Source organism: Pygoscelis adeliae, unplaced genomic scaffold (genome assembly GCF_000699105.1).
Source record: "Pygoscelis adeliae isolate BGI_AS28 unplaced genomic scaffold, ASM69910v1 Scaffold38, whole genome shotgun sequence".
Lineage (NCBI taxonomy): Eukaryota > Metazoa > Chordata > Aves > Sphenisciformes > Spheniscidae > Pygoscelis > Pygoscelis adeliae.
In genome coordinates this window covers 792,880-808,632 of record NW_008825614.1, presented here as the reverse complement: position 1 = coordinate 808,632, position 15,753 = coordinate 792,880, and the positions used below count along the sequence as shown (strand labels likewise).

General features: G+C 41.5%; 1 protein-coding gene across 1 annotated transcript in view; it reads left to right on the top strand.

The window, feature by feature from the left end:
• The window catches only part of PARVG (parvin, gamma), a 25,453-nt gene extending 17,187 nt beyond the window's left edge, over window positions 1–8,266 (top strand). The window contains exons 11-13 of the mRNA XM_009332794.1: window positions 533–634; window positions 4,349–4,421; window positions 6,332–8,266. Of these exons, the coding sequence (XP_009331069.1) occupies window positions 533–634; window positions 4,349–4,421; window positions 6,332–6,411 (255 nt within the window). The 3' untranslated portion in view covers window positions 6,412–8,266. The remainder of the gene's footprint in view (window positions 1–532; window positions 635–4,348; window positions 4,422–6,331) is intronic.
• Window positions 8,267–15,753: the final 7,487 nt, after the last annotated feature.

Sequence of the window (15,753 nt, the reverse complement as noted above, 5' to 3'; positions counted from 1 at the left end):
TCTTTCCCTGCTTCTGCAGATGTGCACGCAATAACTGTGGGAGAAATCAGCCCACAGCTCTTGCTTTGCTCCAGGCATTCAAACCCTCAGTGCAGTGGCGGTTCCTGCAATTTATGCCGCGTGGATGAAAAGCGGAGCCGTGCTCCACTGCTCTTTTGGGTTTTCCTGGTGGGCAACTGTGAGAAAGGAAGTTTTGCAAGTGTTTTGTCGTAAATGTCAGGCACTAGGCACAATTTTCTTCTATTTATACTTACGCATTTGTCACTTGTGCTCGTCTGAAGTCTCTTCACATCTGGAACAGCTTGTTTTAATAGCTGTCCTTTTACAAGGTCGTATTTTTACTAATATGAACTTGCGAGCCTTATGTAATGAAATACGAAGTTCACTGTAGAAGGGGTTGAGGGAGCTGAGTCATTAGGCTGTCTGCTTGCCAGAGTATCATTTAAATTCCTTTATCGCTAGAATGGCATTTATCGGAGTAATTTACTAAACGCCAATGTAATAAATAATATTCAGATCATTCTTCATCCAGTTTGCAGATGGAGTTATCTTACTTCTGTTAATTGGACAACTGGAGGGTTACTTTCTGAATTTAAGGGATTTCTTCCTGACTCCAGCCAGCACCATGGAGATGGTAGGTTGTTATTTAATTACTTAGAGCTTGAGGCTTCAAACATCTTGTGTATTTAATGCTTCCATATGTCAGTGAAGAGCTCTGCCTCTTGCTTTAACTGCTGCGGCTGCTGGTGCTGCTGCGTGTGATGTCATGTGCATGCACAGTGTTTGCAGGATGGCGGTTTGGGACAGTACAAACGCACGCACTTGGTGCTGTAAAAATACCTTGGAACAGGTTCCTGTCTTCTTCAAAATTTATTATTATCTCATGGGAGGCACACTATGTTACTTGCATTTGTTAGGCATATACATACTTCTGAAGCCTTCCAGTGAAATACAGAGGCTCTGTGTGGCGGGTTGATATGCTATCTATCTATCTCCTGCAAGTCTGTCCTGCAAACAACATTTTTAAGTGGATGACACCTCTTGCATAGCAGAACTGGATCCCTATAGGTTTCCTTACGCTGTCCTAAAAATATACCTTAATCAAGACATGACAAGAACATTTTGAAGGCCCCCTCTGTGCTTAGGAAGCTCTTGAGAATTTACATTTTTTCCTCCCCCAAGGCAGGGAGCTGTAACGTACCCAGCCAGACTTGCTTGACTCCTTTCTCAACCTCTACCAGGCAGATTTCATCAGTGTTTTAAAAGAAAAAGGTGGTGTCAGCCAGAAGGTAGCACGTGCTGGGCTGCTGGTGTAAATGCCTCCTCCTCAGAGCTAGGATGTTGAAATAATAATTTGAGATATTTTCAGATTGTCTGTGATGTGGGTAGAGATTTTTCATTTGGGCCACTGAATAGCTCTGAAAATCTTGAAACAGTAGCTGTTTTTCCTGGGTTATATTCAGTTAGATCTCTGAAGGTGAAATGTGGCAGATCCTTTTTGCTTGAGAGCTGCCTGAGAAGGGACTCTCTCCTCTGGTGTGGTCTGCGTTCCAGCTTCCCCGCACAGTTGAGGCTTTCGTCCGATTCCTGACCTCACCACGGTTAACCTCCCTGGGCAGTATTTATTTGTAATGAAAATCTCAAAGGTCCCGTATTAATTAATAAATACTCCTGTGGAGCTTTTCATCAAAACATTTAAAAGCACAATTATCAGAGACCGAGGTTCAAATTTTGTCAAAAATCCATTGCTATCAGTTGACAACTGTTAAAAGTATTAGGAAAATTCAGATTTTTTTACCTAAGATGATTTTGAACTCGAAAATATATTTTCAAGGGTTGAATCAAACAAAATCAAAGCATTTCCTTGCAGTTGTTTTTCTTCCCTTTCTCCTCCTCCACTCAGTTTTCAAAATTGTTTGCTCCAGTGCATTGGCTTGGAAATAAATTTTTAACATTTCCAGTAACTTTATTCAGAGGAAGTCAATTAATATTTTTTTTATTTAAAATTTCATAGATAACCTTTTTCTTTTTGGATCAGCCCTATTCAAGCCTAACAGATCTCTTTCAAGAAGTGAGATGCCCCTGCATTTTAGGTACAAAACAGAGCTCAGACTTTCTAGTTCTTACCCTGCATGTGCTGGTCACTGGCCTCGGAGGAGAATATAATGGGGTTTGGTACTGCTTCAGTACAATTCTCTACATCCTAGTAACTTCATTTTAGCAAAGTTACTTCCAAGTACTGGACTTCTTGTTAAACAGTTTGCCAAAGTGGTATTTACCATTTGCTTCTCCTCTGATGTTCATTACAAGATGAAAAGCAGGATGACAATATAGCTAAAAATATTGAGCGACCATAGTTCAACTGTCATTTGTACATAAAATACGTCTTTCAATTCCCCCGTGCTTTCTAACTCACTGTCATTTTAGACGTTAATTGGTACAGTAAAGTATGAAAATGTAACCTTTGCTGAGATTTAAAACATGTCATTTGTGTTATAAAAGTGGTGACAACCACATGCACTGTTATGATCGATGCGGTGCATTGACTTTCATTCAAGCTGAAAGCTTGAGGTTTGAAGCTGGTACGTACACCTCGTGAATCACAAGGAGAGGAAATTGGGATGGAAGCAGTGATAGTGAGGAGGAAATAGAAACAAAATATAAGAGGCAGGGAGGGCAGGAGCCCGTGTTAGAGGGACAGGAGGGGTGAGGAAAGTGGGAGCAGAAGTTTGGGAGCTGACCTGCCTGCCGGTGCAAGAAGACCACACTGCACGTGGGTAGGTTTGTTGCAGGGGTTTTGGGTGTTTATTACCAAAAAATAAGGTTTACAGGTAACTGTAAAGAAAGTCCAGCTCTGGGCGCTCTTGTGAATAGAAAGGTGTGTATTCTGAGACAAAGAATATAATCACAAAATAGGCTGAAATTAGGGGTGAACTTTGTGCAAGCAGGAGATGAAGAAGAAGATGGAGGGCCCCGGTGCTTATCAAAACTGTGTGAACTCGGTACTTTTGCCAAAACAGGCCCAGAGATGAAATACCTCACATGTCCTGACCCCTGTCCAGTTGTAAATCCTAGAGAAATGTCCAGCTCTTTTGAGTCTGGAAGCATAGCTGGATGAAATGACTTATTTTTCTGTGTTGCCTTTCTTTGGTAATTATCAGTATTTCCATCTGAAGATTTATTTTGAAATCTGCATGTTATCGTTCCTTGCAAATCTCATATGCATTACAGAGGGGGAATTACCTATGCTGGTTCATTAAGAAAACATTTGATTTAGTCATTCTGATCAGAAAATTGTGTAGATCTGTGTAGGCTTAAGCTCTCCTGGCTGCTGACTATCAGAGGGAGAAAACAAGCCTGAATCCAAACTGTCAGTCTCAGTTACTTGTAAATCAGAGAACCAGATAAAACATAAATCTATTGCTTCACTTCAGAGCACACAGTTTTTTCTTGGCTTATGCATGGGGGACCCCTGTGCTTATTGGCAGCATGGCAGCATCTGTGATGTGCGTCCTGAAGGACAAATTGCTCAGTAGCCTAAGGAGTGTATGAAGAGACAATTTGAAGTTTGTTCAGGTCAGGAAGGAAGCTTGCTAATTACCAGCCAAATAAACAACTGCCCTTAAGCTGTAAGAAGCTAGTAATGGGATGTTATATTATTTGAAAAATCATTCATGACTACTGCATATGCATGTGATGCTGCTTTTATGTCGGGAAGGGAGAGAAAAACAAGTGAGGAAAAATCAGAAAAAAACTCCCAGCCTTCATTCATAGTGCTTAATTTCTCATGAGTAATGTTAAGGATATAATCACTAATGTTATTGTGTATAGACATCTTTATATGTTAAAGCATAAACTTCTAGCTCACAAATATAGTGGAACAGAAGATTTTCAATCTTCGTAATTCTGAGTGAAATATAGAGAACTTTTTCCTGATGTATTTGTTGTTTGTTCCAAATGTGGTAAGCGTATGGGCATTGTTAAAAAAATAGAAGTAAATTCCATGCATCTATTAGATCCAGTCATGAATCTAGCCTGTTTTCCCCGTGGAACCATCCATTAACACAAGACTTTCACATGTAGGGTCTATTTTTAAATAAATGGATTCTTCTGCCCACCTCATGGGATACGTTTTGTCGGAGATGGATTTTACATCCGATTTTGTATGATAATTGGTAGAAATTCTGAAGAGCGCTCCATCATAACTAAGGAGATGAATATGAGTGCATATTTGTGAATCAGTATCTTACTTCAGCTACTAGAGAAACACTTTTTAAAACCTCCTGGCCACTGCACCATTGGGTGGAAAATATTTTCTGTTACATTGATCTCTCTCTCTCTCCAACAGCTTCACAATGTTAACCTTGCATTGGACTTGCTGACAGATGGAGGTCTTCTGAATTTTTCTGTGAACTCTGAAGGTGAGTCATGGCACGCAAACTTGTCTGGAATAGAATTGTTAATATCCTGGCTTAGCAAAAGTTAGGGTAATTGAAGAAAGTAGGTTCTGCAGTCTGACACTGACACATTCCGTTATATGGCTGCCCCATAGCTGCTCATGCAGAATGAATAATAATAATGCTGAGAATCATTTTGAACAATCTGTACTTCTGTACTAAAAATGTTGGATTTTTATAAGTTTAATAACTTTACACTAAGGTTAAACTGTTTAATAAGTCAGTATTTGTTAAAGATTTAAACCAGTGGCAGCTCCTAGGGAAATTACAGCCGCTGAGCTAGAGGCAAAGCTATTTTCCTATCTCGTAAAAAGTTTTGGTGTGTTAAAAACAAGCTTGTTTCATGTGGGAGGACACTTTGCAGAATATGTCCTGAAAATCAGAAACACCGACCGCTCTATTCAAACCCAGAAGAGCTGTTGGCTCAGTCTCCTGAAAGTGAAATTTATAGGTTTTAAGTTGCTATTCTGCCTAGTTCAGACCTGGGAGCTGAATCTTGATCTCCTACATCCAAGTGGATGCTTTCATTGCTGAGTCAATGTACATGCATGTTCCCACCACAAAGAAAAAGTTTCCTTTGGATGAGTCCAATTTTCGAATTAAAAAAATGCTCCACAGAAAAATTTTTGACCAGCTCCTGGTGGGATGAGGGATATGGCTACATTAATGGCTGGTGCTGTGACTGCTTAGCCTGACCTCTTGCAGGGCACGTAACCTCACCCCATCATTCTTCCATCAAGCTCAAGAGCTTGTTGTTGAATAAGGAAATCAAATCTTTATTAAAAATAGAAAGCATTATCTCTTCCCCTATTAGTTATTCATAAGCAAGCGGGCGCATGGGTTTAGTATGTAACCCATGGCATCACGGAGAGGGAAGGATAAAATTTAGAACTTTCTTTGGTTTTTCTTTTGTTTTCTTTTTCCACGAATGCTTTGGTGATGTTGGCAGTTTGCATGACAGGCATGCATGAATTGTGGGCTTTTTGCCGTATTACATAGAGCGAGGAGTTTGGAAAGCTATTTATGTTAACTTTGAAAAGAGTAATCTGTGTGAGCTCAGGTCTCCATGCTGAGATCCACTTTTTGTATGAAAGGAGTTAAACCCATGCTTTCTTTCCTTCCCTCTGGCTGTTCTGCACTGCCTCAAATACAGAGTTGATCAGTATGAGAAATATTGGTGCCAACATCTGCAGGTCCTTTAGCTTCACTGGGAAAATCCTCAGCTAGTGATTGAATTTAATATGATTTAGGGGTACTTACTACAGCTACACTATTTAGACTGTTCAAGAATCTCATTTACCAGTGTTTCATTGTTAGTCTTTCTCCCGGTGATTTACAGCGCCGTAAGAAGAACAGTAAACCCTCTAAATCAGTTAGCCTCTTCCATTGCAATTATTAAATACAAGTGCAGTTTGTTTAGTCCAGAACACTGAAGCTGAAAACTAAATGGAAAAAAGAAAACAGCCAACAGCAGCAAAACATGATGGAAACATTACAACCAAAAAATAAAGTGTTAGGTAATTCCCAACATGATTCCTGCTATAGAAGAATCATAAAAAACTAAAGCTGTAAAGTCCTATTCAATTATCTTCTCTGTTCTCTGCTAGTGAAGAATTATTTCTTACTATGCATTATTTATCCTGTCTTCCAGGAAGAGAATGCAGTGAAGGTCCCTTTTCCTTAAGCGCATTTAATAAATAAATAATTTGCCAGCTCTGCAGTTCCTGTGTTGCTTCTTGTTACAATTAGAGTGCCCAAGTTCACGTTATGATTGGGGAAAGGTAGAAGATTGTCTTTGGCAGTTGCAGTCTCTTTCTATTCCAGGGATTGCTAATACTTCCCATCTAGTTTTGTTGTTTCTTGTGTATCCACAGATATTGTGAACGGAGATATGAAGAGTACAATGCGGATTCTGTATTGCTTGTATTCCAAATACAAGGCCAAAGAAACATGAAGAGCAAGGCCAAGAGCTTGGGCTTTTTTTTTTGTCGTCTTTTTTTTTTCCTAGCATGTCATGGTCTGATTTTTGGATTCCCAGCTCTGTTTGCCACTATTTATGTACATGCACTAATGTTTGACACTTAATGTATTAACATGGTATATGCAAGTATGTATTCATGCAAGGTTTCACCTATACCGCCTGAATAGCTCTAAGTATGTGTGTGTCCAGGGCCAGTGTAGCGTGTAATTCTGTGGCTGTAGCTCTCGCTCCAGCCCTGTCTCTTGTTCTTTCTGAGCCCCCCTAATGCTGCAAAGAAGTGCAATGTGTGTTTATTCTGGACTGTGCATTCTTTGCTTCTGGAGATGAATTTGGAAGCTGTTATTGCAACCTCCCCACTTCCCCGCTTCTGATTCACTCTGGAAACTAAGGAGGTGAAAGACCCACCATGGCATCTCTGGGAAGATTGCAGACATGCTTGAAGCTCAAGTTCAAAACCTTCTTTACACAGGTGGCCAGCTGTTGTTACACAAGAGGATGTGGATTGGGCACCAAATGAATAGGTAGCTGAAATGAAATCTGAACTCACCAAGTGTTTGATAAAAGTTTCACCATTTTGTCTGCTCGAATATGGAAAAGGGACCCAGAATAATGTGCTGATGTGAGACTGTGCAGTAACAGAGGGGTCTACTGCACAACTGTGGAAAGTTGCCCTTATTTCCTTGCTAAGCTAATGCCAAACTGTGGCCAGCTCCAGCCTGTTGCAGCCCTTTTAATGTCTGACTAGTGCGAATGCCGATTCCTGTGTCAAGCAGGTTATAGGAGTGACCAACACGACCGCGCTTTCTCTCCAGTAGGAGGTTGGTAGATGTTGGCTTCCTCTGCAGCCCGTAAAAGTAGAGGCTATCATGGACGAGAGTAGTGAAACTCTCACCTTCTGCCACTTCTGACAGCATACTCACGCTGCAAGGACTCTCAAACCACTCTGAGACTCTCTTAGCTGAATTTGTCCAGCGACCATCCTCAAGCATCCCAGCAGCCCCCTCTGGATGCAGCGAGGCTAGCCACAATTTATGTTAGCTGTCACACTCAATCTTTCTCGGGGGTCTTAAATCAGAATTCCTTCGAAACCTCCATCTACTCCCTTGACCTTAAAATTATGACATGTTGCATAAAGCTGGAGATCTAATTAAAAAAAAAAAAAAAAAAATGTTTTGATATTATTTTGGCTTCCATCTAAACTGATTTAATTTGCTGTCGTCAGTGACTCTGACATTTGATCTCTGATCTGATCCTCCATCTGTGTGTTAATGGGAAACCAAAGCTCGCCTAGTGCAAGTGCTGACATTTACAGATGAGAATTTGTTGTGTCTAGTTCTGGATCACACAGCCTAAGAAATATCCTTAGATAGCAATGCTGATAAGTCTTTGAGTCCTGCCTTTGAAAATGGTAATGCTGCACAGCTGCTGGAGGAGAGAGTTCTGCAAATTGCCCTGAGCCTAATCCTTTTTGCACCAATAATTACCTTGTTATGTTTTTACAGAGAAAAATCCAATGTGTGCTGCCAATGAGCTACAAGAAGATCAACTTGCTTCCCTAGCAAATCAGTTGTGTATGCTGTTTTGAACGATTTAAGTCAAAAATACTTGTTTTTTCATATGCAAGTCTCCATAGGTATCTTGCTTTATTCTTTAATGGGCTTCAAACAATCAACTGGGACACCTCAGAAGTTTGTTCTTGCTTCACAGATCCCTGCTGCCGTTGCTGTAACATGGCAAGCGGATTGTAGAATAAATCATTATTGAGCAGATAAAACTGGGATGGGGCTTGTGGAGAGCAGGGGCAAGGGGGCAGGAGGGCATTTGGTGGTAATACGGTGGCAGCGTGGCCTTTTCCACCAAGGAAGCCAACCTGAATCTCTTCCCTGGTGCTGGTGACCAGATATCATTTCCAGCGCATGACGTTAGGCATAAACCAGAGGCTACGAAAAAGTTAGGGGTGGTGGGATTAGCTGGTGCTGCCCTGGTCAGATGGTTATTGCTGTTCAAGGAAACAGTTGGATTTTTCTCTGCGTGTTCTGAGTTTTGTGGTCCACTCCTCCGGCATAAGTAAATCCGGTGCTTGTACTTCTGCAGACTCCTGGCAGGGGAAGTCTAGTTCTTGGCGTTTTAATAAACGAAAGGATCATATTCCCTTCCCAACACCAGCTTGCCTAAACCTGTTATGAACAAGTCATTCTTTTGAAAACATACAGGGGAAAAAATGACAGCTAATGTGCTTGAATCAAAAATATAGCGAGACCAAAAATGAATGTTTTAATTTGTTTTTTATGCTGCAAGCCAATTTATAACATGCTTGATGTCTCTGAACACTTTGATAAAGAGTCTGTGTTTGATTCCTAAAACACACTACAGAATTTTACTAATCCATCATACAGGCACCCACTCCATAAATTGGTGTAGAATATACAAGTACACTATTTACATTTGAGATGTAGTCTCAGACTTGGCATAGTTTTAATAGTAAATGTAAAGTGACAGAGCTAAAAAGAATATTCCGACAGTATGAAAGTGGGGAAAAAAGAAATATATATTATTGTTCTCAGATGTTACTTTTGCCTTACATCAAGATAACCTGTTTCCCTTTTCTCTTATAAATATAAGTTAATGAAAAACAAAGCCACTTAATGTTTAAGCTGGCAAATTAACTATGATATTTTGAATTAAAGCTGGACTCTCTATGCGAGCCTGTTCATTGACACGTAATTAAGTTTACAATTTTCATGTTTAAATCCTAGATAGTAAGCTGTTTGTGATGGAAAAGCATGATGGACTGTTAAGTGTGGTTGGGTTTTTTTATCATGCTGTGTAGCTAGGGATGCAAGTTTAACTGCAATGACTGTTCAGTTTTCCAACCGAGTCATTGACTGACTGTGTCTTACTCTGTTTCCAAAGAAGAACATGCAGTCTGTTTATCTTTTAAATAACTGGTAAACGGCCCAAAAATTTCTGAGCCAGAGAAGAGCCCTACAGGAGCTTCTGTTGTTATCCTTGTCTCAAAGATAAGTGGGGCGGTGGCTTCGCGGCAAGGCAACAGCCGGGACGTGGAACAGATCTGGATTGTTTCTAACTCCTGCTTGCTGTCGTCTTTCTGTTGTCCTGTCTTTCCAAAATACACGGCCTCATAACTATAAAGATGTCTTTCCAGAGGCAGAGTGGCAAGGGCCTGTGGAAAGAAGCGCAGGTGGAAGGAGCAGAGTTACCACGATGACTTTAAGGGAAGCAGCGGATGCACAAAAGTTTTTGTTAATGGGCTCAAGGGACCGAGACAGGTACTGGCTGTAAAGCCTGGGAAAGCAAACGGGGGATCTGTCCCTGCTGTCAAAACCCCTTCTCCTTGGGAGGAGGATTACGTTGCCATTTTTTCAAGTCCTCATTTGGCTACAGCCCTCTAACCTGGACCTTGCTGGTGTGCCTCTCTGGGAACTGGCCAGTTAAACTCCAGAGGGAAAACATTGGCACCCCCCAAATGCACTTGACGGGTGGGAGCAGCACCCATTCTCCTCTGAGGTGGAGCTTATTCTTAGTGCCTATCCTTTTCTTTCTTTCTTCTTTTTTCCCTTCTCTTCTTCTTTTCCTATGGTTTCTATTGTGTTGCTTCTTGCAGGGAGACATCCCCACAGTTGCTTCCAAAACTCTCTTTGGCAACTAGGCTTTCAAACCATGAAAGCAGCTAATTCAAATTCTTTCTCTCCATGAGCGCAAAGGGCATGTGTGTGTTTGTGTCTGTGTGAAGGGATCTCACTGTTCTTTCTCTTTCAGGCTTCTAAAATTTCCCCAAAGAATAAAAGCCATTGTCAGTTTTTACACAAGTGATTTTTTTTTCTAGTCAATTAATGTAATAAAGAATAGATGAAAATGTTACTTTGGAGGAAACAAAATAGTGTATATGAGCCCTTCTACTTGCTGTGGAGATGGATGGGTTTCCTCTGCTACTCGAAATTTTCTAGGATGGTGACAAGGTGAGCAGGACACAAAGAGCAATATATGGAGAGGTGAGTTTTGAGACTAGAGATAATGAAATCAAGAGAGCAGTACTGTAGACTGGAACATCCCTGTTCCCCCTGTCCTCTCGATCAGGCAGGTGTACTTTATAAAATATTAAAATGAAAAAAACCACAACAAACCACCTCTATTTTTTTGGCATTTTGATTTGAACAAAGTGCATCAGGGTACCTTTGCCATTGACTTTTCCCCTTAGTGCCTCCAGATTTCTAAGCCTTTCCCCCCATGTCGATCCATTACAACTGGAGTCCCCTAAGCCATTCTGCTCCAGCCACTGGCTAGAATTAAAGTTTTTAAGGACTTTATCCACTGATGTCCTTTCTCAGGCTGTACTCAGCGAATTTCACACACCTTGGCACAAAGTCAATAAAATAATATGAAATAACAGATAAATGTTAGAGAAGAAGGGAGAAGCTTGGTCAAAAACTGATTAATTTTATCTGTAGAACACTGCCTTGCCGCTTGGATAAGAACTATCTAAATTTAGGTCCTAAAATCTTGCTGTCATGAAATGCTGGGGAATTGCAGTTCAGGTACCTCATGCTGTCCCCTTCACCTCTATTCCAGGTGACCATCAGGCTTTATCTCCTGTAGAGAGCTGCAGTCTGCGCTGGGCTCTTCCTCATTCTGTAGGGAGCACATGCTCCACGGCAGCTGGGTGGTTTAGTTTCTTTTGGGAAATGGAGCCCGACTGCGGAGTTGTGTCCATGATGGTAAATGCAAAGTTGACATGTACAGACTGAAATGCCTATGGTGTAACGATGACCTTTAGAGGTCCCTTCCAACCCAAACTACTCTGTGATTCTATGATTCTATGATGCTATGATAATGCAAATATGTTCTTTTTCCATCTTTTTTCATCTTTTCTCCATTTAGCCCCCCCCCCCACCCCCTTTTTCCATCTAAAGCCCAGTTTTCCCATTGGGGAAGCATTTTAATTTAATGAAAAAATGTCGACCGTCACAATCCATCATCACTTTCATATCAGGGCAGTCTGTGTCTCAGGATCCTCAACTGCAGAGCGTACTTTCAGTGAAATGTCCAGGGGGATGATGGGGGCTGGTTTGTCCCTGGGCTTGGATGTCTTTCAGGACCACCTGTCACATAATCCAGTTGCCAGCCCCAGGCCAGAGAACATAATAAATATTTTAAAGTCTGTAAGCACAGCACTAGTCAGGCTTTTAGGGACCAAAAGCCTGGAAAAATAAAATGTATAGAGTAAAAAAGCCACAAGTTTCAAAGTAGTTCTTGTTGTGGATGTTTTTACTAGAAATACTATGCAAACGTATGATATGACCCTAAATGCATCTAAAGAATGCAATTCTGTTATGAAATACAAAAGAGTTTAGATAGTTTGGACCACATTAAGTTATGATGTTGTCATAGTAATATAAAGAAGTCTTAGTGGAATCAGATCTATGTACTTTGTCAAGTTATTCTACAGACACACCAACTAAAATTATGCAAAAAATGAATCAACCTCAATTTACAGCCTCCTTCTAGCATCCAACTTTTCTATGTGTTCTTTCCCCTGCATATTTCAGTACTTTGGCATTCTGACTCCTTGCCCCCCCAGTTTTCCTCGCTCTTGTGCCCCTCTCATGCTGCTGGCCCAGGTGGTCAAACAGCTGCCTTTCCGCAGCGCCTGCTCCTTCCCCTCTTCGTGCTCAGAGCTGCCGGCATGTTGCTGGGAAGGTATCTTCTAGAGAAGTCATATTTGCAATGCAAAAAAGCTGTGAAAAAAATCTGGAAACACCAACTGGCTGCTGTGTATAAGAATTTAAAATGTTTCTCAGTGGTATGCGAGAAGAATCCCTTCATCCTTCCTCCAATTTAAAAAAAAAAAATAAAAAATCAAAGATAGAAGATAGCATTTTGACTGACCCAATATGTTAGGGATGCAGAAGTACCTCCAAATCACACTAATGAGCTGATTTTCCATCCCCATTTTACCTTTTGATGCAACGCAGCCAGGATATATGTGTGTGTGTGTAGTTTTCCTGGGTGTGTTCCCTTTTTGGCAGGAAAACGTTGAATAGGGAGGTTTTGAACATTTCTGGATGTTTGAGAACTCCAGCAGATCAGACTCCTCTAACGCAGTTGTGGTACACCAGGATTTTTTGTGGGATTTCTGGATACCGGTCTCCCAGTTGGCACCGGTGGGAATGTACCCTCTGCTGTGTTGTCATGTGTAGCAGTGTAACTTCTCCTAGAAGTGCCAGGTTTGCAGTGCGCAAGCAGAATTAGGTATGTGTAGGACATACCTCATAGTTGTGACACCTCAGGTTTGCTGTCTGTGCATTCTGCAGATTTTGTGCGCATACTTGTGTATAAGAAATCTTGTCATGATGAAGGCCTTCATCAATAGCAAACAGTGACAGAAGGCTAGACATCTCCTAAGGCGAAGCTCGGAGGTTGTTTTTTGGGACAATTACAGCACAAGACGAATACAGCCCTCACACCAAGACTCTTCCAAATTAGTGTATCTTAGGTAAGAGAAATTTAAGTGTGTAATTTCTACACGCAAATACCTGTAAAGCTTGCATCCTAGTAGTGTTACAGAACTGGAAGAGCCACAGGTTTGATCCTAGTGCTTTCTTTGTTCTTAAAGTTACTCATGAGGTAACCAGCAAGATACGCTTTGAAAAGACTTTTGGTTCTCCTGATGGTGTAAAGTCTGTCTGGAAGGGCAATGAAATCTGTATGAAAAGGGATTTTCTAGCATCTTGGACATGAGGCCAAGAGGGCAAGAGCTGTTGATAGAATTTCTTATAGGGGATCCCCACTGCAGAAATGTTGGCTCTGGCTCACTGCTAAGTTTAGAAACCATGTAAAACACGTACCATGCACTTTATACAGAGCAGATGGTACAACAGGCTTTACTGGTTGCGGTGTGTCAAATAACAGATTGTCTAGAAAAGTTTGCTTGCTTTTGGCAGACAATTTAATTCAGCTCATAGTATGTTACTGAAGTTCACTGTGCATCTCTGCAGAAGTAGGCAGCTAACGCATTTTATGTCATCTGCTATACCAAAAGTTTCTTAAATAATAAAAAAAATGTTAGAAGTTGTGTCCCTACTTGTTCTCTTGTGCGGAGGTGGGGAAAGAAGTCTTGAGTGTGTGAGTAGAAAAAGCAATCTGAAATCCATGAAATTGATTCATGTTCCAAAGCCACAATCTCCCTCTAGTTGGTACAACATTATAGTTTCATTCTCTTTTTATATACTTTCTGAAATAATTCCTCCCTTTATTTTGGAATGGGAGAAACACAAAAATCTCAGAAGTTATTGCAAAAAATACAGTTTCTACAAACTTTTAACACCTACAGAGAATAGTCTATTAGATTCAGTACCAGCTATGATCAGACAGATTCAAAAAACCAAAGCATTATTTAACCTTAACAATAAGAACTAAGCAGACACAAACATAGACATTGAATGTCCATAGTAATAAGGAAATCTGTGTACAGCTTGATCATATTGAGCATGATCATATTGCAAAGGGATCCTAGGAAGGACTGTCTTCTTCAGGTCTCTCTCTGTGTGTCGTTGCATGTTTTTTTCTTCTCTGAAACAGTTTATCGAAAACACTGTAGTGTAATCCAGGTAAAAGTACTTAGTTGAGCTAGCTGTCACCTGGACTGGTCTGGTATGCTCAAGCAAGCCGTTCGAGGCATTACTTCAAAGTGACTTACTTTTGCAACGCTCTTCTAGTTTTGTCAGATGGGTGACAATCTGAAACTACTGTCAAGTTACCTGCTTGCTATTAAGCTGAGCTAATATATTGAGTATCCCAAAGACCAAGTCACAGTATAGTGTTTACAGATGATATCTGAGGGAGCTTAAAGTCCTGCAGATTGTGGTTGACTCCAGGTGGTGGTAATGTCTTTAAAATGGACTTTTTCTTTAAAAAATATCGTATCTGTAGCTGTGAATCACTATGCATGTTCCACATTTCATTCCCTTGTTGCACATCTCGCATGTGAAATCCATTTGCCAAGGTGTGTCTTCTGTGTACCCATCTGTGCCAAACTCTCAGAAGATGAGAGTCAGTAGTATTACTGAGTTCTTCAGTTTGAGCCCTAAGAACTCCTGTTTTGTCTTCTGCAGACCACTAGTCCAGTTACTACCTTGGCCAAAGTGGTAGCCAGCACACTGTCAGATGCTGTCGCTTGCCTGTAGGTGAAAGGTAAGACTTGTGTTGGCAAGATCAAGGGTGGGGAAAGGAGGAGGTGCGCTGGTGTCCTCACTGTGCACAATTCCTACAGGCCTCTGATTTTTTCAAGACGACAGCAGGTTCCCTCCCTGCAGATCCAGCCCACCGACAGACGATTATGTTGCCAGCTGGCATGGTTTTATTATGATTTTGTTATTAATCATGATTTGCCAGTTTTCTCTAGCTCAGCCTGACTGCTGTTTCTCGTTATCACCAGTGGAGCTGCTGGTGCCCCCAGTGGGGCAAGGGGACTGCCATTTTCTGTACCTCTTTGCCGTGGTCATTGCCATCTCTTAGGGTTTCCAGGGAGAGTGAAACCTGCCCGGAGTCTACAACTCTGTGGATGAGGAGAGGTGATCAGCATCTCTGTGAGGACATGACCTGTGAGGAGCAGCAAAGACCCTGTGACAGACATGAGTCGTGGCAGGGCAATGGGGGAAGTGGACTTAAGGGTTGCAAGACATCGCAGGGGAACGTGTTACCTGGAGGAGGGGAGTAAGGGGGCACGGGTAGCCTGAAGGAGGAAGACACTCGGCTGGGACTGAAGGGGGAAGGTGGAAGGTATTCCACAGGCAAGATTCGTATTTTCTCAGCAGTGTCACAGTTCTTCATGTCTTACCTTCAAAGGAGATGGTGACTGCAGGAGGACACTGTAGTACAGGCAAGAAACCCACCCAAACCTTGACACAGCAGAAGCAAGCTGGGTGCTTGGGAACCTTCAAGTTTGGGTCCCTTAAAGCTGGTTTAGTGACCAGCAGGCTACTGGCAATTTATGCCAGCTACTAAGGTCCTAATCTTGTACTGCTTCTGCTGCTGCAGAGCCCAAGAAAGGTGGTCTCAGACCTGAGACTTTGCCGGGGTCCTACCATATATAAGCTGGCACTTACATAATGTCCCGACAACAACGTCATTTGGGGAAATGATGGCGGGCAACCAGTACTTCCAAAGAAATTTTTTAATGGATTGGTAATCAAGCATGTCAAAATCCATCAGCAAATAACCTTACTGAGCGTACTGGAAAATTATCTATTCTCTGACTTCTCACTGCCTTCCTCCTTGTGAGTTTATTCCAACAGA